Genomic DNA, 27,734 nt, shown 5'->3' on the forward strand with positions numbered 1-27,734 from the left:
CTCCAGAGACTGCCTTCGCGAGGAGATGAGATTCGTGACCAGAGAACGTCCGTTTGCCGTGACTTTTCTAATCGAAGTGAAGCGAGTGTCTTGGCCACCAAGTGGGAAGCCCTCTTTCACTTGCTCCCCATTGCCGAGGCGGCGGCCAGAGCGAGACGGCCTGACCGCAGCAGAAGTGTGTGACGGAAAGACCGAATTCCCCACCGATGACGATGACGATACCAGAAAAGCGCCAAAGTGCGATTCGCGCGCGTAAAATCCACTGGCGATGAGTATGCAATTCGCCCAGCTTCACCACCTCAGAGATCACATCAATGACCACTTTGTGCAGGAGCCCAAAACACACCAAAATCGCCCCTTGGCAGGCCCAGAGGACGAGAGAATCGAAATGGGGTCGTCTGCAAATGCGAGACTTTTCACACACCGAATTTTCCGCTCATGCGCCGTTCGCGAACGTGAAAAAAGGAAAACATAAACACACACTGAAAATTCACCAGCGACAAAGCGTGATGTGTGTTCGGCTGGCTAAACAACTGCACAACTCAGTCCATTTGCGTCACAATCAGATTCCCCACTGTTGATTTCAGGGAAACTCTATCGCGCTCTTGCACTTGAGATTGCTAGCGAAAAACATTGATAATGTGCACACCGGAGGAAGACTCACGATTGATCAGCGCTTTTCCCTTGCAGTCGAGTCGCGAACCGCCAGAGCGCCGCGAAAGTCTTCACAGCAGTCGATAAAGAAGAGTGAGACGTGAGCTTTCGCGGGAGCTTTTATACACTGTTATTGTGTGGCGGAAAAGACGATGGAAAGGTTTGAATTGCGCCAAATATTTAATTGTTGCAATTCTAGTGTTGAAATTTTCTTATCCGTTTCTGAACTCAATATTCCCCAGAGGAAAATAACAATTATTATCAGGTATAATTATTATTCAATCAAACACGTGGAAAACTGTTGGCATCTGTGATGACTCAATGTGCGGGTTTATCAATGCAAAACAACAAGCTTTAGTTGTCGAAGAATTTTATTTCTTCTATGCAAATTTCACTTTGAAAAGTACTCAATATGAATTAAATGTTCTATTTACAAATTACAATTAGTGTAATTAAATTATCTTGTCTTCCTACCATTTCTTGCATCGTTATAAAAATCTCTAGAAATTATAATCCACTGCTTAGACACTTTCTCATCATATTATTAAATTATTATCAAATTGTTACTGTGCACACGCTCATCGTTCACATTTCTTTCTCACTCACACCAACATTGCTCATAATCTTCTGGGCCATTTGCAGAATTATCATTAAAACATTCGTAGCGAATTCACTGTGTCGAGTGGAGGATTGTCCGTGGAATCTCTATTGCCGCGACTCGATCACGGTGGAGTGGCCGTTGGGGATGGAGCGCCGCTCCTCGGGCGCGTCGTTCAGTGGATTGTCCCATGGTTGTCGAACGCCGGACGCGAACACGTTGTAGAATGTGGCGCAGAACAGGTAAACAGCCGCCGCGATGAAGAAGACAACCTGCCAGGCGGCAATTGTGGGCTGCAAATAGAGATTTTTTATGCATTAGTAAACCTTCAGCGCCAAATGCAGCTGTGCAAGCAACAAACCTTGCCCTCGATCAGGTTGCCGGCCGCGATGGGCGCCAGCAGACCCGCGAGATTGGCTGTACAGTTGGTGAACGCCATGAGGATGCCGGCGAAGCGCGGCGTGATGTCCAGATGGTTGATCTTGAAGCCCGAGTAGATGCCGCCGTTGAGGCCCATGCCGATCGTCAGTACGGCCACGGTGAGGACGCGATCACAGCCCGTGAAGGATGCCACGATGAGACAGATGGCCGGGCCGTATTGGCCGACACTGTTGATGATCTTCCTGGTGGCCGTGAGGGAGAAGCGATTGGACGAGATCATCCAGTCGGCGATCACAGAGATGAACATCGAGAACAGCCACATGGCCAAGTAGGGCAGGGCGGAGAGAAGGCCGTTCTGCAAAGAGATTTCAGGTCAGAAGATCTCGCGCGCTGTGCTGCGGATGGCCAGGAAAACGAACCTCTTTGATGGAGAAGCGCAGCACTTGCTTCATGTACGTGGGAAGCTCCGTCATGAGCGTCTCGTAGCCGTAGTTCTGGCCCATGTGAGCCAGCAAGATGGCGTAGAATGGAAGAGATTTGATGATGGCCTTGAAGGGAATCGGAGGATTCTGCAAGAGACGCAATTGCCACAATTAACTTCCAATCCAGCAACAACAATGATGGGGCAAAATAGGGCTCGTAAACACTTGAGGCGAAATCAAATCAGTGCTAATGGGCGCTGCGGAATGCAAGCACTCACCGTGATATTGGCTGTTCCCCAGAGCGAGCTGATAATGTACTTCTTCTCCCCTTCCTCGATTGTGGGATGCGATGAGGGATCCTCGTACACCAGCCAGACGAACGCCAACGACCACACAACGCCGATGATGCCGAACACGTAGAAGATCGACGGCCAGCCGCCGTCGAAGCCGTACTCGGCCAGGAGTCCGGACAGCGGCATCGAAACAATCGTGCCGAACTGCGCGCCGGCGTAGACGAACGCGCCCATCCGAGAGCGCTCGTTGGGCGGAATCCACTTGGCCAGCAAGGCGTGCGTGCAGGGCACGATCGGGCCCTCGCCCAGGCCCTGGATGAAGCGCACCACGATGAGCCAGCCGAAGCCGCCCTGTCTGGCGGCCACTGGCACGAGGAAGGCGAAGGCTGAGTTGATGAACATGCCCCAGCCCAAGAAGCGCAGCGCGCCGAAGCGCTTCGACAGGATGCCGAAGGGGATCTGCGTGATGACGTAGCCGTAGAAGAAGGAGGACAGGATGTAGCCCTGCAAGCTCGTGCTCCACGCGAACTCTCCGTCTTGCACCGTTTCCGTGCTGTTGCCGTAGTCCGTCTCCGGACACTCGTCATCGAACTCCTCCACCTCCGTTTCCAGCGCCGTGTGGTTCACCATCGCCACGATGGCCACAGACATGTTGGTGCGCATCACGTAGGCATTCGCCATGCCCAGGAACAGCATGAATGTGACAAAGTGGCGCGTGCCCAACCATTCTGCAAGGACGGAAGAGAGAGAGAATTGCGTCAGAGACACTCATCGCACTGTCCAGGAAAATTCCCGGCGCCTTGCGCAAAAATTGCAAGGTTCCAAGGCATTAGAAGTTGCCGAAAATCTCATTATTTCATGCAACTTGTAATGTAAATATTGGGAGTTTTTCAAGCACTCCTCTCGCTTATCAGTGGCGCATGTGACTATTTTAAAACAACTCATCTCATAAAAACATGCTTTCTTCCGCTATCACAGCAGTGGAAATGAGGGGAATGTCAAAGTACAAAGTTTGCGAATAATAAAACTTATATTGTTGGCCTAAATTCACTCCCTTTCAACACATAATTATCGCTTGATTGCCGACAAAGATCGCATCAGATTTGGAAAAGACAGTCATTTCGATATCCCTTTATGCCTTCCTAATCTCACAATTAGCCAAGTTTTACTTGTAAGACGCCAATGTATATATTGTATTTAACTTTCAGACGACTTTCGTTGTAATTTTTTGTACAAATATGAGTCTCAAGCGTCATCGCAGACATTGCAACTGATAATTTATTGCCCTTCATTCTATTCTAGTCGCTTAATCGCATGTTAAACAGTTTGTCCTAAGAAAATGCACCTGGAATGTCTATTGTCATCAAATCGCAAGTAAAGATTTGATCTTACGCCACTGTCTTGCTACGAAGACATCACCTAATTTTCTGAATCATCTCGTTAGTCATATTAGTTGGTATTCTAGTTCACGAGCGCTAATTCGCTCTTATCACAGCGTAAACTGTTTGCAGTGTCATATTGTTACAATGCTCAAGATGTAAGAACACATTTTGATAGGCAAGTCACGTTCCAAACTCGGAGGTTTAACAGCTTTTCCTATTATAGCCGCCATCATGATCAGTATCTCGAAGCAGCGGTCACATAAATATGTCAATTGAGACGTCTGTCACAAGATTTCTTATCAGCCCATAAATAGTGCCTGAGCTTTAAGCTGCAAACGCTCTCAGCGCAGCAAAGTTTCCTCTCTTACGATCAAGGTTGAGCTTTTTGGGCTTGCAATGCAGCAGTTTCTTAAGCACTCCTGCGCACTGTCTCTCCAAGAAAACCATTGGAATCGAAAGATGTCACGCTAAGCAGGACATTTAATCACTTTGGCCGCCAGCCAATGCGCGCTGCGTGGGCCGAGACGAGGCAATAATGATCAAAGTTAGTATGCAAATACCAAACAGTGTGCAGATTCATGGAAGAAGTGCCAAAAGCCTGACATCGGCTGAAATGTGAGGCGATTAAGGCGCGAGATAAGAGTGTTTATTGATGAAATTATAACATTTTCCATCGCGCACAGAGCCTTATCAATGGCATGAGTGTCAATTGCCAGCGCGATAAGGCAAACATGCGGTGTTCATAGCAGAAGCACATGTTCCAAAGTCATCTCTTGAGGCGTGTTTTCATCACTTTTCCACCCGAATATGGCAAATAGCGTGCATTATAATCAATTAATTGTCCATGTGATACAATATTGCTGGAAATCTTGTAACAATGTCTGGGATTATCACCCAGGAAAAGCGACGGTAGAAGATTATGAACTGAGGGCATCGTTTTCTCCAGACAATTTACTCAAATAGTGCAGCGGAAAATTTTCCCACTTTGTGTCTTATGGCTTATAATTAATCACGCCCAAACTGGCGAGATAATAATTATTTGGAAGATGTCTGTTTTTGAGATGGAAAACAACATAACTACTGCGTGATAAACAGAACGTCTATCAATGGGGTTTTTTGTGAGAAGAGTCGTACAAATTTCTGGCCGAAAAAACACGCTAAATTCCGATCATATGCTGAAAAGATCAGTGATGCAAAGTGCCAAATTTATGGCATTAGCACAGGTGTTGGAATGCTGAGAACAAGACCGCACCGAAGCCTCTCTTGACCGGCTTAATGACCGAACCGAAGGTGGATTTTTCGGATATGAATATTGGCATCGTGCGCGCACAACACACCATTTTATTCAAATATCTCGCAATGCAAATGAGACGCGCTGGAATTGATATAATTTATGCGGAAAAGTCTCAACAATGTTTGGTGCACGTTTCACAGTGCGCGCCTCGGCAATAAACGCACTTGATGGACTGTGCAAGAGAAAATGCGACACCCCCACGCCACCTACGCATTCCATGCTAATCATCATCTAATGTATTTTATTTTACAATTCGCAATACTTAAATGGGTATTTTTGAGCATGTGCAGCTTGGGAAATTGGTGTTAAGGCGGATGCACACTTTTTTGTCAGAGTAGTGGCAGAATTTGATTGCATTTTTATTTTGTCACGACTTATAGCACTTTGCAAAAGGGTTTTCGTCACTCAACAAAATTAGTAATCATTCTGAGGTGAGCAATGCAATTTAATGGTGTGTATAATAAGCGCTTAATTGCTGTTGATAAAAGCTGTTTTCAATCTGTCACATTATTATTTTGCAACACTGATTGCAGGGTGTATCAATTTAATGAAAATATAGGTCATTTCGGTGCTTGATTTATTTCAAATTGCCAGAAATATTTTATTAGCCACTTGCGAAGCTCCGCCCATTAGAATGCTCCGCCCATCAGAACACATTTCCACCGCGTTCTCTGCCAAAATTTAAATCATATGTCCCAAAGTGGCACAGTTAATTGTAAAGGATTTAACTGTATCCGAATACACATGTCTGAATTTCATGAGATTGAAAACAGTGACGTCTACATAGATATGCCGAATTCATTAAACGAACGAACTTAATTAACTTCCCGAATTTAGTGGTGTTTCTATAGTGACACTTTTTGCTGGCTCATCTTCAAAAGTTGACCCTCAATCTAATCACGCGTTTGTCACGCTTTCGCGAAACTCCGCGGCTTATCTTGGTGATGACCTGGCGTTGACGCTCTGAGATCACACCTCACGAGTGGCAAGCGGGGCACTTTTGCCTAATCTGATGCGTCTCACATGGGCGAATGGTCATAAATATCGCAATGAACGTACTCTTTTTCTTGCCGTCGTCATTCTGAAATAGCCCTGGTTGCTCCCACACGAGAACGTGGCCATTCCTTGTGCGATTTTCACTCGTGGCCACCATGTTTATCGCTGATGATTTACGATCTGCTGATTCTTCCTAAACCGCCGAATTGATCACAGATTGAGATGCATAAGGGAGAGTCAACTACTCTTGCCTACAACGTTAACTCATGATCTGCAGTGATGTGAGAGGAATTTCTGCCGTTGTCACTGGGCACGATTGTCTCTCCCATTTATTTTTGGGATGCGAGAGAAGCAGGAATTTTCACACTTAATCACAAATCCACTCTTCCACAGCGTGTGGGGTGTCTATTGGGGCGCCTATTTATGTAACACTGAACACCCTGTGAATTGGTGTTCTTACTGAATTTCCACGGATCGCGAGCATTTTTCTCACATGCTGCGGATTTTTTTTATCCTTCACATTGACGACCAATCGTCACAGTGCACTCTATATATACAATTCAGGATTTATTGAATTGTCGCGGTGAAATTGGACTAAAAATACTCAGAGTCACCAGAGAAACGTGGTTTCGCGCTGCGAACAGACCGCGTTATCACTCCCAACTGAACTGAGTGACATAAGCAAGCGAATGCGAAGCCCGTCTTCTGGCGGACGAGACCCGGACTAGGCCGATCACGGAGACACTCTGAGGCAGTCCTCGCGAATGCTCCAAGCTTTATCTGCTGTGCCACTCTCTCGAGGGCGTGTGTGTGCGCATCTCTAATCTCGCCATCACTGCGCCTCAGCACCTATATGTATTTCATCCAGCTCTCGTCACGTCCAGCCGAAAAAAGTGGCAAGGCAAATACCCGCGACTAGACATGTCACACGACAATCGCGCGGATCAAGTGACTGACAGCGTGTGTTGCGAAAGGGAAGTGCAGCTCAGGCGGTGTAGGTGTGCTAAGCAGTCTTGCCCATTCAGCGCGGAAGTGAATTAGCAATTATGCTAAAGGCCAGCAAGGTCTTAGGTCTCGTGCGCGTAGGACGTCTGCAGTGCGCGATATTGGACTCTTACTTGACCGCCTTATTGGAATTTGTTTGTAAACACATTTCCAGTTGGGTATTTCCACTGTTATTTCGTCTCTCTATAAGATGCCATCAACATTCGTTTTTTTTCCTTCTTCTTTCAACTAGCGAAACGGAAGCATGTGTTCGCCTTATCAGGAAAACTAGAAGAGATCTTAGCTTTGATTCAGTTTCAAAATATTTACACAAAAATACACGTTTTACTTCTATTTTATATGGATTGCCATTCAATTTCACTCAACTCTTTCACAACTGTGTAAATTCATTGGATTTCTGTAAAGATACAGCGAGACACTAAGTGACCATTAATAGATAATTCAATTTTTTTTTATTAGCTCCACACAATAGTTTCGGTGGTTTATTGGAAATATGTACAATAAACATGCTATAAATGCAGGATGTGGAGTGAAAAAGACAAAAAAGAGTTCGACTTGACAAGCTATTAGTCAAACATATAGAAAATCTATCAAATTAGAGCAATTGCGGCAACTGACATGGCCAAAATAAAAAATTGCCTCCTTCCGCCACTGGCGAAGCGACATGCAAATTGTGCTACATTGTAACCAAAAATTACCAGAATATTTGGGAATGAAAACCATGGGTTAAAAATAAGCAACTGATAAATATAGAGCAAGACAGAGAGTATCAGTCAATGTCAAGCGAAATGCTCATAAATGGTCCTAAATCCCTGTCTATTTGCCTTCTGCGAAGGTAGAGCAGAAAAAGCATTAAGGAATTTCAGTCAAATGTCTCCGCCAGTTTTACCTCCCGCAACTTTGTGTGGAGAAACTCTTCCATCTCCCGATTGTATGCTCGTCGTGTCACTTTCCATGAGACGAGTGTGTGCAATGTGAGCAAATTTACAGCAGCTGGATACCGAAAAAAAAACACACGAATATAATTCTATGTGTGGAACCTGCTAAGGCACATTCAAACAATCATATCACTGTCGCAAGAGGCGCACAGAGAGCCAAGGCGAGGCTCGGGTGCAGAGGAAGTGGCTTCGTGGAGAGGCCAGTAGACGGTCGACTTTCTCGGAAGAGCCCAAATATTCTAAGTCGGCAGTTGGTGCAGCCGAAAAAACTGCATTTAACCCAATATTATGGCGCAGCACGCGCAAATTTAATGACTCGTTCATGCGGCGTGCCTTTCACGCGAACACCGGCTACATAATAAATTTAACACGTGAGGTCATTGACGTGACGCCACGCCAATAATTTATTGTCTGCTCGAAAGCCAACATGAAATTCAATGAGCAGATAAAACCCAAAGAGACACTTTTCTCAATGAAGCGCGCGCACTGTGTTGATCTTTTTCGCATTTAAATTCAACGGCGCACTATTTATCCATCGATGACGTAATAGGCCGCCCGATAAAAATTCACCTGAAAGTGATCAACAAGATTGTTTTCCTCTCCCACGGAAATTTTTTTTTGAGAGTGTGAAAAATTCATGTGAACAAACATATTCGTCAATTTTCCCTCTAATTTTAATTGACCTCAAAATTGTGATCTAGGTCAAAGCTAGACTCTTTCGATCTCATATGCGTGAGTGAAATATTCCCTGCAAAAATTTCACACAATTCTAGACAGCTTGATTTTCTCATTTTTTTTGACTACTTTACGAGACACTTGATTCTGCTAGAATGCGAAATATTTGCGCTCTTACTTCCAGATCGCACGGTTTTCACCCGAAATGTTGCAAGTGAGATTGATTGCAACAACTGTGTGGGTGTTATTCTTGCTTACATAAGAATCTTATTACCATTTAACACTGACAGTAATTCTTGTATCTTTTCTTTTCAGGAATGTTCGCACAGACTTAATTACAAATAAAGAATTTGTTCAGAAAAACTGCGTGAAACAGTCAAAATATTGATTTTTCTTTTAAATTTTATAGCGCTATGATGACCTTAAAAATACTACAGAAAACTATACATACTAAAATTATTCTATCATGTTGTCTTAAATGGCAATAAAACTTCTTAATTCATTCAACCAAATGAAACAATGATCTTGATTTTAAACTCAAGCATTTTCTTGTGTATTTACGAGCAACTAAAACTGACACCGAATGATTGTACATAAATTTTGCATATAAGTCTCCTAATGCCATACAAATAGTCACGCTCACGTCAGCATTCATCAACAATTTTTCACAAGTCTTAATAAGATGTAAGTGAAAAATTGAAAACGTCCGATTGCTGCATTCATTTGAAGATGATTCACATAATAAAAATGACACGAACATCCCATTATACAATTTCCTTAAGCATGTCTTCACATTCTATCTTTTATCTATATTGTTTTTCTGGTTTTTCTCAAAAAAAAAAATCCATGTCCCTCGATCGTTTGAATGGCTCATTGTCAGGCACTCTTCTTCTAATCAACCACCTTGAGCCAATTTATTGCCGTTTGCAGTCACTGGAAATTCGACTGATAAAAAGTCATCATCTTTGAAGAGTCTCTGCGTGATAGCGCTTATCTGGGCGACAAATGAGGGTGTGTGCACATCTTAGCGGATCTTAAGTGTTCTCAACTCCTCTTAATTGACGGTCTTCGGCTGTTTACAAACAGATGGCGTGTCATTGTGGAATTCCCGCCTCGAGTTAGATGTTTGTTCCATCGCTTTTTTCACCTCGACTGCAAAAAAGGCATTGTCGCAACCTTGAACTAGCCAATATAGATTCAATTTTAATCGATTTTTTATTGACGCGTTTCTAACTGTTCTGGATGATGAATTCTCTATTCGATGACACTCCATTTTCCTCTCACTTTTTCCCACCATGTGACGCAAGTGCACTTTTTGCGCTCACTTTTATCACCTAATTACAGAAGAATTTGTATTCATGTCCCATTCGACAATTTTTATCAATAACCAAAGGGTGCTTCCATGCGTTGCAATTGCCACAATTATCGTGATTTCATGCTTGAAATTTATTGTACATTAAAGAAGAAATAAAAGTCGTAAGTTACAATTAGGCAGCAATTCACCTTTGCTTTTATAGTCTCTGTGTCTTGATTCTTTTATAGGCCGCGTTAAATTGTCATCGCCCCTGTTTAAAGTACAAAGTACGAGCGCACTTTAATGGGAAAATTCTCAGAATTATAGACAAATAAATAAAACAGCTTACAAGGCACGTGCTAGTTTGATCAGCAAGGTGAATTTTGTCTAAGAAACATAAGATGTATTTAAAAAATTTGCCTCAAATTTCAAAGTTTACTTATCACCTCTTTGCATAGAGCATTCAAATCGTCCCGGAAGTGAGTTTGTTTGCCTAGAAGAGTAAATTAAGGTGGAATTTTCAATCTATTTGTGAACAATCACTTCCAGTATAGCAATCAGTGGCTAATCGAGTGATCGTGATGATAATACTCTATGAGAAATTAACCATTAAAAGTACAACCGCAAATTAATCATCGCACAGTGTGATGATCATTTTGTTGAATTTAGGAGTGTAAAGAATGATTCTAACCGCAAAACATGTTAAACATGCAAATACATTTCTCCCACTCTCGAAACAACTAATTTTCTCCTTAATTCCACATCAACTTGTAATTGTACATTAGAAAAGTCTGTGAAATGAGACAGTCATACAATTAGCATAACGATTCATTTTTGCAATTTACGCACCATGAACAGCATAATGAGATCGAAAAGTGATTATCGCGAATGATAGTGATTCTCAAGGTGAAACACTGGGCGATTGAAAACACATTTTGATATCCATTTGATTGTCAATAGCATGTGGAATTTGCAAAATTTATGGCCGGAGGTGTTTGTTCTACTCATTAGTGGGATATTTAAGAAAGAAGAACTCCCAGTGTTGAGTGTGTCATTGTTGGTCTTTTCAATTTATGGAAACTCTCAACAAACTTAATTGCAGGTAAAGGCGTGCGAAAGAGCAAATTAGAGAGGAATACTTTGAGTACATTGGCAAATTTAACAAAATCATGTGAGAAAGAGAGTTTGTTGGTAATTTTCCGTCCATTTTCGCTTGAATTTCACAAATGATTGTGACAAAAACGAAATTGAGGATTGCCAACGATAGACAATTTGTGTATTGAAAAAAATAACACTTGAATGATGAAAGTCACTTATTCATGTTATCACAGTTGATTCTTATAGTCCCAAGATCGACTAATCAATCGGTAGAAAGCGATTGAGAGAAATGCTGATGATGTTTGGCAATTTTGGGGTGTGTTAACACATCTTTCGGCCAGTGTCGATCACCTGAGGGCGCAGTGAAATGAGAATGAGAGCGAAAGTGCAGCAAATTGGCCCACGGAGTTCAGTGAGTATTTGGCACGAATGGTAATATTGATTGCACACTTGGAAGACGCGGGTTAACGCTTCATCGACGGTCACTTGACTTGATCATGAGCGCAACCTTCGTCGCAATTTTAATGTGTGTTTATCAACTTGCGTGTCCACCTAAAAGCAAACACAGAATGCGCGCCTATGCACGTGCTAGGCACCTCATATTATTCACCTCAGCACTATTGACTTGAGATTTCCTGTTTGGCCTATAAAGAATGTGTCTCGTCGCGTCTTTTCGCATCCGCACAAAAGCGCACATGAAATTGTGTCAAGTTCAGCACTCTGTGGAATCAGGTTGTTTTTTTCGACAGGTGAAAAGAAAAGCTCCCAGTAAGAGACAGCAATTCGAGTAAAAAGTAAGAAAACCCCAGTGAAGATCGAGACTTTCAGTCACGTAAATCGTTGCAATGAAGCTCAGTGTGTAACCTTAAGCGGGTTGAGAAAAAAAGGTATTTTTAATTGCCTGGCGCATTGATTGTGCATTTCCGCACACCTTCTACTGTTACGCATTCGCGATCCCAATGATATATGGATGAAAAATCTCCACCTGATTGCCAAATATCGCGGCTGTGATAGCGCACAAGGCGAGAAGTTAGGCTTCCAGAGATTGGCCTGCCTAATTGCCTCATAATTCACCGCCGATACATTGGAATATCTTCGGACCATCGTGAATAATTGCAAGAGAGCTTCTGCCATTATCATATATAATCAATTAAATCCGCGCACTTATGAATTGTGTGTAAACACCATGCGAACAATGCAGAGCCAAATTAAACCACTCTCGTCACGCACTTTTACATGCACTTTGTCCATCACCTCTAGAAGTCTGCACAAGTTGGGCCGAAAGAATTCCATCTCAACGAGCTTCTAATTAAAGCTAATCACAAGAGTACTTGGCAAATAATTAATAACAACATGAAATTTTTATCAGGCATCGCCACAAATTAATCTACGAAATGCGTCAGATGCTCTTCTAATCGTGCAATCAATTGGCATTATCATTGCCACCCACAAGAGGCGCCCAACTTGCGTTGCTGTAATTGCTCATGCAATTCTGCAAATCGGCACCATAATTAGCATGAGTATTAAGTGTGAATTCGGTGGTAAATTGGGAAAATTTATGGCAACGTGTTGTACTTGAGATTGTCTTGATCTCTGTGGAGACGTCACTGGTTCTCAGATGACTGACCTGAAGTCAACACTGGAAAGTACATCGACTTGCCATTGAAATTTCTGTGCCACAACTCAAAAAACTGAAGCTCTTTCCAATGAAAAAAACCAACTTTAGAGGTCAAAATTGCTTGATAAGACTGATAAACGTTGGTTTTATTAAGACTCCGCCCATTCAGAAGCCCCGCCTTTGGCGAAATCTCAAAGGTTTGTTATTATTATCGCTTTTAGCCAGGTTGAATTGTGACGTCAAAGGGTGACCTCACGCTTGGATCCTAAGAATTTGCCTCACGTGTACACTATTCTGGGTAAAAACCCCGCAATATTTGCACATAATTTCCTGCATTAGCATATTTATTGATGGATAAATACCACTTTATTAAGCATTTCATTAGGCGCGTATTTGGCAAATGCAAACACAGAGGAAATGTCGCGTTTTTTACGTCTCTTCAGCCTATATGGAGTCATCATCATTCATCACGAGAACCATTCTTGGGATTTACGCTTGGCGCATTTGTGGAAAATTTATTTGCATACGAAATTCCACTCCGGCATGCACTATTGCAATTTTCCATACTCTATTCAAATATTTGCCTAATTGCTGTTTGCATTTCGAACGTTTTTGTGAAATATCCCCCTTATCACACACACATACTTTACTTGGGAAAGAGAGAAAAGTGTGAAGCGTTATCACATGTTGGACACTTAAAGAGGAATTGCGAAAAAAAAGATGAAGTAATCTTGGCAGTCATTTGTCTTATTGCAATATCAAATCTGTCTATTCAATATCATTCGGAGAATCTGTACATTGTGGGTCTTTTCCACAGAGCGGAATTGCAAAGTTTATTCTATTGATTACTATTCGAGTTTGTGTGAAGGTAAAAACGTGCCTGAATTCATCCCAGAATTTGCATATATATAAAAAAAAAATAATTCAAGTTGACGGTGAAAATACCGATAAAGCGCAATTGTTCAGTGTTTTGACGATTAACACACGTCGAAACTGGCACAAAAGTGTCACGCTAACTGCCATACTACCGCTCAATTGGCGGCAATTTGTAAGCACTTTTGTATGAATGAGTGTATAGCATAAGTATTTCACATGGGCAGAAGTTACACAGCGTGAAATATTTCACAGCGGAAGTGAATCCATGCTTGCCTTTTCCTTGCAATGCCAGCAAGAACACCCTTTGACGATATAATGAGTCAACTTTACCGTTCTGTTTACCTTTTATTTTCACTTTCCGTAAACTGATTATGTGCGTTTGCCTATGCACACGGCATACAAGTAAATGATGACTCGCACTGAAACCTCAATGCATCTTTTCTTTCCCCATTTGCATATACTTAAACTTCTCACGCCCAGAAAGCATTGAAAGCCCATCACGAAACGCAGCCATCAACCTTCCGAAAAACACTAACTCAACACCAAAGTCTGGTGGATCATTAGAAAACACCTGTTCTACTTGTTTGACTTTCAATTGTGACTCGTGAAGGTGTTTTTTTTTCTTACAGAAGATTCTTACAACTTTTACAAATGTTTACTAATTCCCGGAATTTTCTGTTTGCCTATATTAAGTCTTTACATTGTTCGTCATTTTGCGAAAAAAAAAGATTTCAAAACCACATTATACACTGAGATAAATGTAAATCCTTTTCAAGCACCCTGTAATATGAATCTCGTTGCAAATTTTTAATTAATTTTTAATAAAACGAAAACACACTTCTTAATATAAATTTATTATACAAAGCATACTTCTTTTTATGAGGTAAATTGCTTTGTTCTAAGATCATTAGCATTATTAGCATTGATGATGAATTGACAAATTAATGCGCAACCTCTTAAATCTTTCTTGTCTATTTTGCCTCTTCTGAGAAGCTTTTTTCTCTAAGTTTGCCACAATTAATATAACTTCACTTCAGTGTTGAGACAATTTACTTTACCATTGAATATGCTGTTACAGTTTGAGCAAAAAATGCGTATTTTACGGTATCGTTTCAATTAATATTCAATTCACAAATCCTTGACTTTGACTTGCCAATTTAAAAGCATCGGCAAAGGTCAAGCGATGAAAAACTGTGATAAATGGTTCAATTTGATTGTTATTATTTAGTATCCGGCCAAAGTGTCCTAATCTACTATTTCCTAATATTTCATAGTTTTATTAGCGCTCGATTATCGCTTTAAGATTGCGATGTACGCCCAATTAGTTTACACCCGCGCGCAGATTAGGAGCTTCCGCCCTGATTAGATGCTCTCCGCGACTCTCAATGTCCGAAAGGCTTTAGTCATGCTGAGAATAGAACCAATGTCCTCTCTCGAGGGCGACCGATTGATTCGCTCATTGATAAGTGGTTTCGGCAGGCGGCATCAAAGGCGGGAAGGATGGAAAGAAGTCAGTTATCTCGAAGGTGTGAAACAGTAATCTGTCGGTTGTTTGCATGACATCGCACTTGACACATTTTTCTACACACGCCAATTACAACACTGGGAATGGTAAGAAAAAGTGCTACGCATTGCGTGGTGAGTGGCGAGAAAACTTTGCGATATTGCCAATCAAAGAGGCTCGGCGAAGGTGAAGGAAGATATTTAAGTGATCGAATGCGCAAGATTGAGAGTATGATCTATTTTTCTTCTCCGTGCGCAGCACTTTGTGAGCAAATAAATTGGCTTTTCCGCAATAAATAAATGGATAAATTGTGGAAATACTTGTCACACGGAGACTTTTATGAATAATAAAATTTGAGGCAATCATTGCCGTGTGCGCGGATTTGAATAAAACATTAATATTTCACTTGCTATACTTACTCTTGGGAGGTTCATGGCTCTGCTCGCAGATAAACTCCTTGGAGACAGTCATTGTCGAACCCTTCTCGCGTCACTCCAACTGTATCACAGATTTTTTTCAATTGATAAATGTTATTTATTCACTTGTCTCAATTGCCACGATTAAATTTTAACCGCTTTGCTTCCTTTTCGCCTCTCTCTTAAATCGCGCTCTTTCTCCCGCGTATTTTCTTCGGCCGCCAAAGCACAAGTGTTGTATTGAATTAAACCGACTGGATATTCGATTAACTGTTTAAACTTAAGACTCTTAATAATTTAGTAAATACTGAGTTGACGATGCGATGATTGCCTGATCATCAAATCTAAAACAAAAGAAATTTACATTAATACGAAAAGAAGCGAGATTTTTTTCCCAGAAAAATCCCAATTAACACTTTGAGTTTTTAAATTGTAGAATTTCCCAATAATAATAAAATCATAGCGCGAAAAGCACTTACTTCTAAGATGGAATTGAGTTGCTCCAGAACTTCCGTCCGCAAGATTTTAGGTGCATGAATAGTCACGTGAAATATTGCACAATTGAATATTTGTGATATTCATACTGTCTCAGAAATTGGCGGGCTTAAATGAGAATTGTTCTGAGAAGAGCCAAACTGAAGCTTCTGAAAGCTTAACGATCACCTCACTACGCTTGCTGAGCAGCAACTGACACTTGCGAGGCTTTGACTTGGCGCTTGTATATAAGTAAGTTTGCAGTGTGCATGTGATGGTGGTGGGATAAGTAGCATGTGGATCTCCTCGTAGTAAAGCGATTAACGAGCTTATTCACACTTCTGTGTGTGAAGTTCGCTGAAGTTTTCCCACAGACGCTCCAATACAGTGGCCAGGAGGAGGTTGAAGACACTCTTAATTGTGTAAATTTCAGATTTGTTGAAGTCTTCTATGGATTTAGCTGCTTTTCTTCACGATGTGCTGAAGAAACTTGAACACAATTGATCATCGTCGGCTTCTCCGAGTTCCTGTTAAATTTTTAGAATGTTTCTACAATAATTCGCAAATTATAATAAATATCTTAAGATCCATGCGATATTTCTGTGAGAATTTACTTAAAACCGTTTTTTTGCGTCTTTTCTGAACATAACCTCAAAAATATCACTAAGAGATCTTGGAAGACTTCAATTAGAAAGTTTCTAGATGATAAAATCCAATTTTTATGAGTTACCACTAAACTCTAAGTTGCTGATTCACCGTCAAAATCGTGCAGAAAGTGATCTAAATAAACAATTTCCAAGTCCACACTACTCTTTTCGAGGTTATGCTCGACTTCAACACAATTTGCAATGTTTTTTTGAAGAAATATTCTGTTTGAACAATTCCACTGAAATTATATATCAAGCGAGATGTTTCTAATCTTCTGCCAGCGAGTGTGCTTGCAGTAAAGCTCGAATTGCTCTGCCAGTGTAGTTGAAGCTCATGAGCACCGAACAGACGCACACACGTCCGAATCTAGCGACGGTGAATTTAATCATCAATTGTCCAATTGTGATTGGAATGTGCAAACGAAAAAAAGAGCTATAATTGTCACATTTCTGTCGTTGTCAACATGAACAAGAGGAAGCGCTTTTTTTCCTACTTGTGCGGCGATAATTTATTGGTTCAATACGCGAGCATTAGACGCTCTTTGGTGGGGATATATCAGCTGGCATAAAATTCACATGGAGCTTTTCTGCGATTCCCCAGTTTTATGGCCGGCAAAGGCCTTTCTCTGCGCATCACCGCACGGGAACTTCACGCGATCACCCAATGGATCACTGTGATAAGTGACGTGCACGGTGATTCGGCTGAAAGCAAGCCCATTCAAGACACGCGGGACGGCGCGCAAAGGAAGTGCGATACTATGTTATCTTTCCCTGGGATATTTCACTAAGAGCTTATGCACTTGATGAGCTTGCAATTGCCCGGCTTTTTTTCCTCACTTCATCCACCACAAAATGCGAGCAGTAAATCTTTACAATCTCTTCATCGTCCAATCGTAAACGCTGAAGTTTACAGAGCTCAGTGCAAACTAGTTCCGGCGTTGTGAATCCCTTACTTGCCATGCCTTGCACAATTGAAATCGAATTACTGTCATCATGACAAGCCCACCATAAATAACACGTGCCGAAAGCATCGTTATTGTTCGCTAAGTGACATTAATTTCTCGCGATTGCCATCGCTCTTGATAAGTTCTGCGCGGACAGTGGATATTCCCAGTAAACTCGTGCTCAGCGGAACTCAATTATACCTTTGGTTAAATGTGCCATAGCGAAGCGTGCTCTGCTGATGATCGCCGAAAAGTGATAAATTGATAAAATTCGGGGAATTTCAGTGACTTTTTAGTACCCAATGCAGACGCAATAAATATTGAATATATATATGCAGAAAAATAACCAAACGCCCTCTCTTCACCTGGACCTGTGAAGATGAAAGAAAAAAAGCCAATTTCAATTGATGCCATAATAATGATTCTGTCAACACCAAAAAAACATCTCCAAACAAAAACAGCCACACAGAGTCTATTTTTGAACGCAACGAAATTATTCAGCCCAAGAAAATTATGCACGATCGCCGTGTAATTGGCCATTGTGTCAATATTTTTGGCCTCTTCTCATTTTAGGTAGGTATATTGGCAAAATGTGTCCAGAATAACACAGAAGGTGTTCATAATTGGTGAAATTGTCACTGGAGGATGAATGATCTCTCAATGTTTGCATGCTGAGCAGCGTGATAAAGGCAATTTGCAAATATTTTTTTTTCACCACGTGAAAAGAAGTGAAAAGGAATGCAAAGTGGAAAATCACCCAGTCGCGAGTGTAGCAATGCTGGCTGTTTTGAGGTCGATCTCATGATGAGAATTCACAAATATTTCCACCCACAATGACACTCGCGGTCCACTTGCAGATGAGCACAAAATCACACCGAATCCCATTATCACTGACGCATTGTCGCACGATCAATGAATTGAGTACAATTGGCATGAGAATTGAAGAACAGAGTGAGGCAAATTGACTGGATGTGGCTTTAGAATATTCAGCTAAATAGTGGTAATTTGTATTGTCTTCTCCGTTCTGTCTCAATGTGAGTCACCACTGATTACTTCAAGTGTTCATTCTGTAATTGTATTATCACCTGCTTAAACATATTTGCTGCTGATGAAAACAGACTTCATAATTCGTATGATTCTCAGTGACGCGCAACAAAGTTGGAATCCTTCAAACTAAGATGAGGCCCTTAGAAGAAGGCTTGCAAAGTTGTTTCCAAACACCAGATTATATCAGAGGACCTTTGAAGGGAATCGCAACACTTCTGACCATATTATCTCCCCTTGCTTCTCTATAATTACAGAAGATCGCATTAATATTTCATTTTGGAAATTTTTATCAGTAGTTTTGAAAGCTAATTTAATTGTCACACAGCCTTAGCCATGCTCGAGATGCATATTAGGTCGCTAAGTAGTCAGAAAGACGTGCTGAGAGTTGACAAAGACAATGTGACAGTCCAATTGCTGTATCCTGTGTCCAATAGATGAGTTTAGTTAGCGTACGCTCCAATGCAAAGGCTGACTCATGTTCAAACACCGTGAAATTTTGAGTGATCTCAAAAGTATTATTCTAAATTACATAATAGTCCACAAACTGAGCTATTCTCTGCGTGCCGCTGACTATGACGAATAAATGGACGATCGCGATGAGGACAAACTTTGCGTGATAAGATCCGAAGAAAGCTCCACAGATCGTCCAAAAGCCCCAAATGGGGTCTTATGAGATTTCACAATAATGTCTACATTTGTAAGTGAGCTACAATGTTAGGTATCATGCCAGAGCTGTGGTGATAAATCATGATAATAGGCTGGAAATTGTTTCTACGATCACAGAAATTTTATTGGTGTATCATCCACGAAGCAGCCGCCGTTTATAGCAGAGCACACAATTATTGCATTATCACTTGAGCTTCTTCCCCGGAATATAACCAGCCAACTTCAAAGTATTGACTCAATCAACACACATTCACAAACCCGATAACACGGGGCAATTGTAATATGCGTTCACGTTTTCTTCAGCTGATTACGCGCTCACTCATGTTGATTTTTCCTTAGTGCTCACGTGAAGTCTCTCCTCTCTTTTTTCCCCATCCGTCTCGCGAAAGGTCTGACTTTTTATCCCTGTCCATATATATCATCGAGCCTCCTCGCGCATCACCCGCCGAAACCACTTCAGAATTAGATTTTGCGAATTAATTGAAAAGTGGTGAAGGAGAAAAAAAGCAATTACTTTGTCCGCTTTCAGGCTGAAAAATTCCCCATTCTATCTTCAATCTCTACACTCAAGTTGGAGTGCAGAAAAAATTCACGTTATCCACGCCTGACTATGAGAGAGTATTAATATTCATAGTTCAATGACATCACGAGACGAAAGATGTTTGCGTTTTTTTTGCAAGAGCTTTCAATAGAATCGCCTCGATGCTGAAGCGTAGAACTTTTCCCGAAATTCTTACCCAGCATAAATTCCACATAAGCAATCATAATTATCATTAAAATCCCCATTTTCGCTGGAATCCTGTCACTGGACAATCACGAACCCTTCCATCAACATCAGTTCCGCGTGGTTTTTCCTCTGCACACTGGAATTCTTTTCTCCACATTCAATACAGCTTCTTAGAATGCTGTGATGCGGAAAGAACTGAAAATTCCCTTTCAACACTACTGAAGACGGGTTTATTTTGTAGCGACGTCATGAGAGAACATTGTGTGGGGAAAACATTTATTTCCTATTCAGTGGCATTAGCATTTAAATCCAGATGCAGAGAACTTATCGTGAGACTCTGTCAACATGTCGCTAATCACTGTAACCCACTTGTGTTTGTGGATTAGCACACTAAACAAGCGTTCTGACAGTGAATTTGCTTAGTTTAGAGCTTGCAAATGAAGATCCGACTTTTGGAATGTGATATCTTCATTAGTAGACGAATGTTTCGAGTGAAATTTAAGAAGTTGTACAAACTTTACAGGTCATTTAGATATTTTGTCATTTGAATGTCATAATTAAATTAATTAAAACGTCTTAAACATCTTTCACCGATATTTGATCAGTTTGAACTTCTCGATAATTATCAAAAAAGTAAACAACAGATATTGTAATCAACAGAAACATTTCATACAAAATTCATCAAATTCGTTGATTCAGCGACTTTTGACGTTTTTCTCTTAATGCGATAAATTATCCCTAAACCTTCAAAATTCTCAAATAAATTAGGTAGTATAATTTGGTTTTTAAATATTATAAATAGCTCCCAAACATAATTTTCTTGGTCTCATTTTTGTATTAATTAAGAATAAGCTGAGTCTATTTACATTTTTCGCACATATTTTAGACAAACTTATCGTACAAATAAATTCACAACAGTTTGTGTGGATACGATATCAAATGTCTGTTCTAGCTTTCACCTCAAGTTTATTTCATTTCGTCTTATCTTCCATCGCGTAACATTTGGGTAAAATTGCTTAACAGTCTTCTGGAAATCTGCATAATAGTATAAAAGCAAGCAGTTTTTGGTGGACCTCTTCAGTATCTAGTGCGATTTTCCTGTGACATGTTGCCTCTAGTAATCCTCTTGAGCTTTAGTGTTGTTGCACAGGGTCAGTTTGATCCTAATTTTGCGCCAAAGCGCAATGTGATTGTGCACCTGTTCGAGTGGAAGTGGACCGACATCGCGGTGGAGTGCGAAGAGTTCTTGGGACCGAAAGGCTTTGCTGGAGTGCAAGTTTCATCTCCAGCTGAGAATGCCATCGTCACGGATCCTCCGTATCCATTCGGCAACCGTCCTTGGTGGGAGCGCTATCAAATCATATCGTACAAGCTGAAAACAAGGTCCGGCAATGCGAAGGAGTTCGCAGACATGGTGCGCAGATGCAACGACGTTGGTGTACGGATTTATCCCGATGCTGTCTTCAATCATATGGGCTCCCTGGCGAATATGGTGTACGTGAATCCATAGTAAAGTTGTTCTAAAGTAATTAACTATTTGCAATTTTGCAGGGGAACTGGAGGATCGACAGCTGATGGTGTGGAGAGATCATATCCCGCTGTTCCTTATTCCGCCGAAGACTTTCACACTTCCTGCTTAATTGAAGACTGGAATGATGCGGCGCAAGTGCGCAATTGTGGACTCTTCGGTGCCCCTGATCTAAATCACACACTCGAGTATGTCAGGGAGAAAATAGTGGAATATCTTGATCACTTGGTCACTCTCGGTGTGGCTGGATTCCGGGTAGATTCCGCGAAGCACATGTGGCCATCTGAACTGGAGCTAATCTATGGGAAAGTGCGCAATTTGAACACCAAACATGGATTCCCGGAGAACACCAGGCCATTCTTCTACCAGGAAGTTATTGATGTTGGCTTTGACGTGGTCTCAAAATACGAATACACCGGCTTAGGCGCTGTGACAGAGTTTTCTGCCTCATACAATCTTGGTCACACCTTCAGGGGAAACGATCAGTTGGACGCACTGGCTAATTGGGGTGTTCCTTGGGGCTTCTTGCCATCAAATCGCGCTCTGGTCTTCGTTGAGAATCACGACAACGAGCGCGGAACTTCTGGAGACCAGATTCTCACCTACAAAGATGGAAAACCCTACAGAATGGCCGTGGCCTTCAACATTGCTCATCCTTACGGCATCACCCGAATTATGTCCTCATTCTTCTTTGAGTTCACCAATATTGACCAAAGTCCGCCGATGGACGACAATCAGGACATCATTTCGCGCATCATCAATCCTGACGGGTCCTGCGGAAACGGATGGGTTTGTCAGCACAGATGGCATCAAATCTACAGCATGGTGCGCTTCAAGAACGTGGTGAAGGATGCGGAATTGAGCAATTGGTGGTCGAATGGAAACAACCAGATCGCTTTCGCTCGAAGCGGACGAGGATTCGTGGCCTTCAACAACGAAGGATCGGACATGAGTGTCAATCTGCAGACCTCGCTTCCGGCTGGAACTTACTGCGACGTGATCTCGGGAGGCAAAGACGGCGCGAGCTGCACTGGAAAGTCCGTTGTGGTGCAAGACGACGGAACGGCGGACATCGTCATCGGTGCCGCGGAAGATGACGGAGTTCTGGCCATTCACTTGAAGGAAAAACTGTAAATCATAATTTTAACTATACTCTCACAGTGACAATTTCTTCCTCGCACACTTGCTTATGACGTCGCGTCAACAGTTGATTGTATGATAAAAATAAATTCGAAGATCTGTGCCAAAATTTTCTCTTTCTGTTTATAAAATCTCATCTCAGTTAGTCTTGAACTAGATTTTTCACAGTGAATAAGTGACTTTTCCTCTCTGCATTTTCCCCCGTTCGTCATGAATCTCAATGTGTTGCACTGGAGTTATCGCGACTTGAAGGTATTTCCGACTGAAGTGCAAACTGCCAGTGAACGCTTGGAAGAAATATACCTGAAGGAGAACTTTATTGAGTGCTTACCACTGTGGTTGTTTCAGATGACCAATCTGAAATTTATTCACCTCACTGGCAATCTCATCGATGAGATCCCAGCGGACATTCAATATCTCGTCAATCTAGAGTTCCTCGATGTGTCCAGGAATCGCCTGAGAGAGTTGCCAGCCGAAATTGGCGCACTTTTGAAGCTAAAGTGTCTCAATGTGAGTGAAAATGAGATCGCAACACTTCCCAGACAAGTTGGCTTTCTCAAGAGCCTAGAAGCGCTCGATGTGAGCAAGAATCTCTTGACAATCGTGCCAAATGAACTGGGAAATTGCACGAATTTGTTGGAAATCAACTTCCGCGGAAATCACCTGCTGACAGAAATTCCACCGAGAATTTATGATCTCTGCAAGCTCATCTACTTCGATATAAACAGTTAGGAGGCTTTTTAATGCCAATTTTTCAGCAACATTTCACTGATTAGAGGCTTTCTTTGAAGATTGCGCTCTGTCTTATCTGCCCTACGTCGTTGGCCCGAGATTAGTTCACGTGAGGGCGTTCGATAACCAGAAGCTCACTCACATTCCAATCGTCTATGAGAAGTTTCTTCAACCATGGATGGAACCATTGCCAATTTACTGCCCTTTGTGAGTTGAGGAGTTATTTAAAAACATTCTCATCGAATTAATTGTCATTCATCGTTAGAATTGTTGCGCAAATTAAGACATTTTTCATATCTCTCACTGTGTTGTCATCATTCTCTTTTGAAGACTTAACATCCAGAAAGACAACTTAGTTAAGCTGTTTTCACCTGAAGACAATCGCTGGTTTAATCTGCCTCGCGGTGTTTTTGACGTCCACAAGAGATCTACCCGTATTCCATTCAGTCTCTTTGAGTTGTGCATCAGGAAGATCTACACGAACTTTTGGGGACCAATTCTCGATTGTCTCCTTGCCGAATTTGTGCCCAGAATTATTCTGCACTACATCAAGATGGGCCCCATCGGACACTGTGGCAATGGCTTCTGTTCCAGTCCCATCTTCAAGGAGTGCCACTTTGTTCTCCTCAAAAAGTAACTCTTCTGCACGTGCTGACGAACATTGCATTTATTTACTGATTTTTCCTATATGGGCTTTCAGACTTCAAAATCCAAGTGGAGTAGTGTTCAGCGCGATCTTCTGCTCCAAGGACTGCGCAGACTTCTGGATGAGCAAATTCAGGAATATGTATCGCGAAATCAATTGGGAGGTTTACTGACGACTAGTCGATTCTTGAAGCTCCACCACGATGGATGGCAACGACGCCGTCATAGTAATCAGCAGGAATGGTGATGTGCGCCGTCTGATCCCAATCGACGGTGATGGTGAGACCGGAACAGCTTCCGCCAATGTTTTCGCCAGAAATGACGTCACAGTACCTTCCAGCCGGCAAGCAAGTCTGCAGAGTGTGACTGAAGTTGTGATCTTCATTGTTGAAAGCGATGAAACCTGAGAAAAGATAATTTATCTAGTACTCTGTTCGCTATAATTGTTTCACTTTTGCCTCTGACCTTGATCGCCACGGCAGAAGGCAATCATATTTCTGCCATTGTCCCACCAGTCATTGATTCCTGTGCCCTTAACTTGATTGGCGAAGCCAACCATGTTGTAGATCTGCCGCCAGCGATGCTCACACACCCATCCATTGCCACAAGTGTTGTCGGCATTGATGGACGGCGAGATGATGTTTCCGTAGCTGTCCTGAGGAGGTCCCTGATCGCCGTCGTCGAATGCAAAGGAAGACATCAGTCTGATCGTGCCGTAATTCCAGGCCATGGTGAAAGCCGTTGCCATCTTGTACTGCTTCGGGTTCTTGTACGTCAAAATGGCGTCACCTCCAGCTCCGTGACCTCTCTGATTATCGTGATTGTCCACAAACACCAGAGCCACGTCTGATGGGACAAATCCCCACGCGGGACCGAAGTTGTACAACCACCTCAGATCATTCCATCCGCGGAAAGCTCCTCCAATCTCAGCTGAGTACTTGAACTCAGTGATAGCGCCCAGAGGAGTGTACTCGTACCGGATGGGATTGCCGCCCAGATCAATGACTTCCTGGTAGAAGAAGGGTCGACTGTTGGCGTGAAATCCGAAGGCTGTGTTCAGGTTCCTGACTCTGTTGTAGATGACTTCCAGATCGTGAGGCCAAACGTGCTTGGCGGCATCAACACGGAATCCAGCCACTCCCAGCTCGACTAAGTGATCCAAGAAGTTCACCAGCATGCTTCTGACGTGTTCAGATGCCTGGTTGAGATCGTGCAGGCCCACAAGTTCGCAGTTTCTGATCTCCACCGGATCGTCCCAGTTGTAGATGCTGCATCGCGGGTTGAAGTCATTGGGGCCGTACGGAACAGCTGGCCACTGTCTAGCCGAGGTATCTGCATAGTTTCCAGCAGTTCCGTCAGAGGGATGATTGTCCGCTGACATGTGATTCAGGAGCACATCGACGTAGATCCTGATTCCGACTGCATTGCATCTCCTCGACATGTCCAGGAAGTCGTTCTCATTTCCAGATCTTGTTGTCAGGACGTAAGAAATTGGTTGATAGCGCTCCCACCAAGGTCGATTGGGATTCCGGATGATCACATTTTCATTCACAGGCGACAACTGAACTCCAGCGTATCCCTTCGGTGCCAGGAAGCGCTCGCACTCATCCGCCACATCCTTGAACTTCCACTCGAATAGGTGAACAATACCTGTTCGACCATCCCAGAAGTTTGGCCAATGATGCGCACTGGCCAATGCCAAGAAGCACAACACAAAGATCACACTCACTTGCCTCATTTTTGAATTCACAATGACTCCATCTATAAGATCTGCATGACTTTTATACTCTCACAGGAGCGATCAATCTTGGTTTTGGCAGCTAAAGACATTCTTCAGATAACTGGACGGATTTTTACGATACACTAACAAGAGTCAATGAGTATCAATCACACCATCGAGTCGTGAACAAATCTAATCAATACTGGAATTTTACTCCCAGTTTAAAGTCTTCATCTGATATCTAACAAAGAATGATTTTATTACAATCTTGCGCCAACATGAATAGCCAGAACTCCATCCTCCTCTGCAGCTCCAATGACAATATTTGCATTGCCATCTGCCTGAACTGTCACTGTCTTTCCTGTGCAAGAGCCTCCGGACACACTTCCCGAAATCACGTCGCAATAATTGCCAGCCGGAAGGGAAGTCTGCAAATTAACATTCATATTCGATCCCTGATTGTTGAAGGCGACGAATCCTCGTCCTGAGCGAGCGAAGGCAATCTGTTGGCTTCCATTGGACCACCAGTTTGTGAGTCCAGCAGATCCCGCTTCGTTCCTAAACCTGATCATATTGAAGATCTGGCGCCACCTGTGCTGGCAAACCCATCCGTTTCCGCACGTGCCATCGGCATTGATGCTGGGCGAGATGATGTTCTGGTTTCCATCCATTGGCGGACCGATGTCGGTGTCGGTGAAGGCGAAGGAGGACATGATGCGCGGGATGCCGAATGGATGGGCAAGAGTGAATGCCACAGCCATTTTGTACTGCTTGGAATTCTTGTAGGTCAGGATTTGATCTCCTCCAGCGCCATGGCCTCGCTCATTGTCGTGATTCTCAACGAAGACCAGCGCCAGATGCGATGGCAAAAATCCCCATCCTTCTCCCCAATTGGAAAGGTGGTGCAGTTGATCGTTTCCTCGGAAAACCCTTCCGATATCCGATGAAAACTTGAACTCCGTCACAACGCCAAAGCCTGTGTATTCATGTCTGAAAGTGGGAAATGATTAGAGGGAAATTTTTTAGGTTTTCCGAAGGTGTTAGTTACTTAGAAATAGCTTCATTGCCCAAGTCTATGACTTCCTGGAAGAAGAACGGCCTGGCATTGGCTGGGAAGCCGTGAACCACATTCAGGTTCCTCACTCTGCCATAGATAATCTCCAAATCTCCTGGCCACATGTGCTTAGCTGCATCAACACGAAAGCCAGCGACTCCGAGAGCCACCAAGTGATCGAGATACTCAACCATTCTGTCCCTGACCCAGGCCACACCTTGATTAAGATCTGGCAGTCCAACGAGCTCGCAATTGCGCACTTGATAGCGATCTTGGTAGTTATCTATTGAGCAAGGTGTATTGAAGTCGTGAACGCTGTAAGGAACGCCCGGATAGTCCCTATTGGCAACGTTAGCAGTTGATCCTCCGGTTCCGCTAGGGATGGGAAATCGGTAAGTTTCTTGTATAGCGAAATTTCCAGCATTACTCACATCATAACTGGATGGGCGGCAGCCATGTGATTAATCACAATGTCAGGATAAATGCGCACTCCGACGTTATTGCATCTGTACACCATATTCGCAAATTGTTGCTCATTTCCCGATCGCGTCTCAAGTCTGTACGACATGGGCTGATAACGCTCCCACCAAGGGCGATTCGTCACAATGACATTCTCATTTGGGGGCGACACTTGGACTCCAGCGAAGCCATTCGGCCCCAAGAATCTCTCGCACTCAGCAGCAATGTCTTCCCACTTCCACTCGAAGAGATGCACAATTCCATTTCGCCCAGAGGCGAAGTTCGGGTTGAACTGACCCCGGACAAGGGCCACGGAGGTCAGGAGGAGCAGAGAAAGCAGCTTCATGCTCAAAGTGTTACTGAAGAACTGAGTAAAGCGTTTCCCACTTTTATACTGGCCACTAGTGATTTATCATGTGGCGATAAGGGCAGCTAAGTAAATCATATTGACGTATTAATCAGAAAGAGTGTTTTGATACACAGAAGCTGGACACATGAAAAGCATAC

The 27,734-nt window shown here is 42.6% G+C and overlaps 5 protein-coding genes across 7 annotated transcripts; 2 read left to right on the forward strand and 3 right to left on the reverse strand.

Annotated features, from left to right (window-relative positions):
• Window positions 1–1,007: 1,007 nt before the first annotated feature.
• On the reverse strand, window positions 1,008–16,156 carry LOC132255822 (putative inorganic phosphate cotransporter). Of its 2 annotated transcripts, XM_059751986.1 has the most exons (6): window positions 15,924–16,156; window positions 15,448–15,788; window positions 2,334–3,076; window positions 2,053–2,202; window positions 1,614–1,988; window positions 1,008–1,545 (listed from the first exon to the last, which is right to left on the reverse strand). In XM_059751986.1, the coding sequence occupies exons 2-6, from the start codon at window positions 15,497–15,499 to the stop codon at window positions 1,360–1,362; spliced, it is 1,506 nt and encodes a 501-aa protein (XP_059607969.1). In that variant the 5' UTR covers window positions 15,500–15,788; window positions 15,924–16,156; the 3' UTR covers window positions 1,008–1,359. The 2 variants fall into 2 exon arrangements, with proteins under 2 accessions (XP_059607969.1, XP_059607968.1); XM_059751985.1 differs by lacking the exons at window positions 15,448–15,788; window positions 15,924–16,156 and adding an exon at window positions 6,084–6,769.
• Window positions 16,157–20,791: 4,635 nt separating this feature from the next.
• On the forward strand, window positions 20,792–22,633 carry LOC132265940 (alpha-amylase B-like). Its single transcript, XM_059766739.1, has 2 exons — window positions 20,792–21,443; window positions 21,501–22,633. Exons 1-2 carry the CDS (start codon window positions 21,055–21,057, stop codon window positions 22,609–22,611), a joined length of 1,500 nt encoding a protein of 499 aa, XP_059622722.1. The 5' UTR covers window positions 20,792–21,054; the 3' UTR covers window positions 22,612–22,633.
• Window positions 22,634–22,741: 108 nt separating this feature from the next.
• On the forward strand, window positions 22,742–24,167 carry LOC132265941 (uncharacterized). 2 transcript variants are annotated; one of them, XM_059766741.1, is made up of 5 exons: window positions 22,742–22,869; window positions 22,966–23,344; window positions 23,409–23,556; window positions 23,680–23,982; window positions 24,050–24,167. In XM_059766741.1, exons 1-5 carry the CDS (start codon window positions 22,828–22,830, stop codon window positions 24,165–24,167), a joined length of 990 nt encoding a protein of 329 aa, XP_059622724.1. In that variant the 5' UTR covers window positions 22,742–22,827. The 2 variants fall into 2 exon arrangements, with proteins under 2 accessions (XP_059622724.1, XP_059622723.1); XM_059766740.1 differs by having other exon boundaries at window positions 22,742–23,344.
• Window positions 24,168–24,170: 3 nt separating this feature from the next.
• Window positions 24,171–25,896, reverse strand: LOC132265939 (alpha-amylase 2-like). Its single transcript, XM_059766737.1, has 2 exons — window positions 24,460–25,896; window positions 24,171–24,397 (listed from the first exon to the last, which is right to left on the reverse strand). Exons 1-2 carry the CDS (start codon window positions 25,730–25,732, stop codon window positions 24,171–24,173), a joined length of 1,500 nt encoding a protein of 499 aa, XP_059622720.1. The 5' UTR covers window positions 25,733–25,896.
• A 53-nt stretch (window positions 25,897–25,949) lies between these two features.
• On the reverse strand, window positions 25,950–27,732 carry LOC132256018 (alpha-amylase A-like). The gene is made up of 4 exons (XM_059752196.1): window positions 27,707–27,732; window positions 27,200–27,628; window positions 26,763–27,143; window positions 25,950–26,704 (listed from the first exon to the last, which is right to left on the reverse strand). The coding sequence occupies exons 1-4, from the start codon at window positions 27,730–27,732 to the stop codon at window positions 25,975–25,977; spliced, it is 1,566 nt and encodes a 521-aa protein (XP_059608179.1). The 3' UTR covers window positions 25,950–25,974.
• Between the last annotated feature and the right edge of the window lie 2 nt (window positions 27,733–27,734).

Source organism: Phlebotomus argentipes, unplaced genomic scaffold, assembly GCF_947086385.1.
Source record: "Phlebotomus argentipes unplaced genomic scaffold, Phlebotomus argentipes genome assembly contig_5, whole genome shotgun sequence".
Classification (NCBI taxonomy): domain Eukaryota; kingdom Metazoa; phylum Arthropoda; class Insecta; order Diptera; family Psychodidae; genus Phlebotomus; species Phlebotomus argentipes.

Coding starts and splice junctions, on each gene's coding strand:
- LOC132265939 (XM_059766737.1), bottom strand. CDS start 25,732: ATGAGGCAAGTGAGTGTGATCTTTGTGTTGTGCTTCTTGGCATTGGCC. Junction 24,398..24,459: donor CTTCTGCCGTGGCGATCAAG/GTCAGAGGCAAA, acceptor ATCTTTTCTCAG/GTTTCATCGCTTTCAACAAT.
- LOC132265940 (XM_059766739.1), top strand. CDS start 21,055: ATGTTGCCTCTAGTAATCCTCTTGAGCTTTAGTGTTGTTGCACAGGGT. Junction 21,444..21,500: donor GGCTCCCTGGCGAATATGGT/GTACGTGAATCC, acceptor GCAATTTTGCAG/GGGAACTGGAGGATCGACAG.
- LOC132255822 (XM_059751985.1), bottom strand. CDS start 6,177: ATGGTGGCCACGAGTGAAAATCGCACAAGGAATGGCCACGTTCTCGTG. Junction 2,203..2,333: donor GGGGAACAGCCAATATCACG/GTGAGTGCTTGC, acceptor CGTCTCTTGCAG/AATCCTCCGATTCCCTTCAA. Junction 1,989..2,052: donor TGCGCTTCTCCATCAAAGAG/GTTCGTTTTCCT, acceptor ATCTCTTTGCAG/AACGGCCTTCTCTCCGCCCT.
- LOC132265941 (XM_059766740.1), top strand. CDS start 22,828: ATGAATCTCAATGTGTTGCACTGGAGTTATCGCGACTTGAAGGTATTT. Junction 23,345..23,408: donor CATCTACTTCGATATAAACA/GTTAGGAGGCTT, acceptor CTTTCTTTGAAG/ATTGCGCTCTGTCTTATCTG. Junction 23,983..24,049: donor CACTTTGTTCTCCTCAAAAA/GTAACTCTTCTG, acceptor ATGGGCTTTCAG/ACTTCAAAATCCAAGTGGAG.
- LOC132256018 (XM_059752196.1), bottom strand. CDS start 27,732: ATGCTTTTCATGTGTCCAGCTTCTGT. Junction 27,144..27,199: donor GCCGCCCATCCAGTTATGAT/GTGAGTAATGCT, acceptor TCCCATCCCTAG/CGGAACCGGAGGATCAACTG. Junction 26,705..26,762: donor GGCAATGAAGCTATTTCTAA/GTAACTAACACC, acceptor TCCCACTTTCAG/ACATGAATACACAGGCTTTG.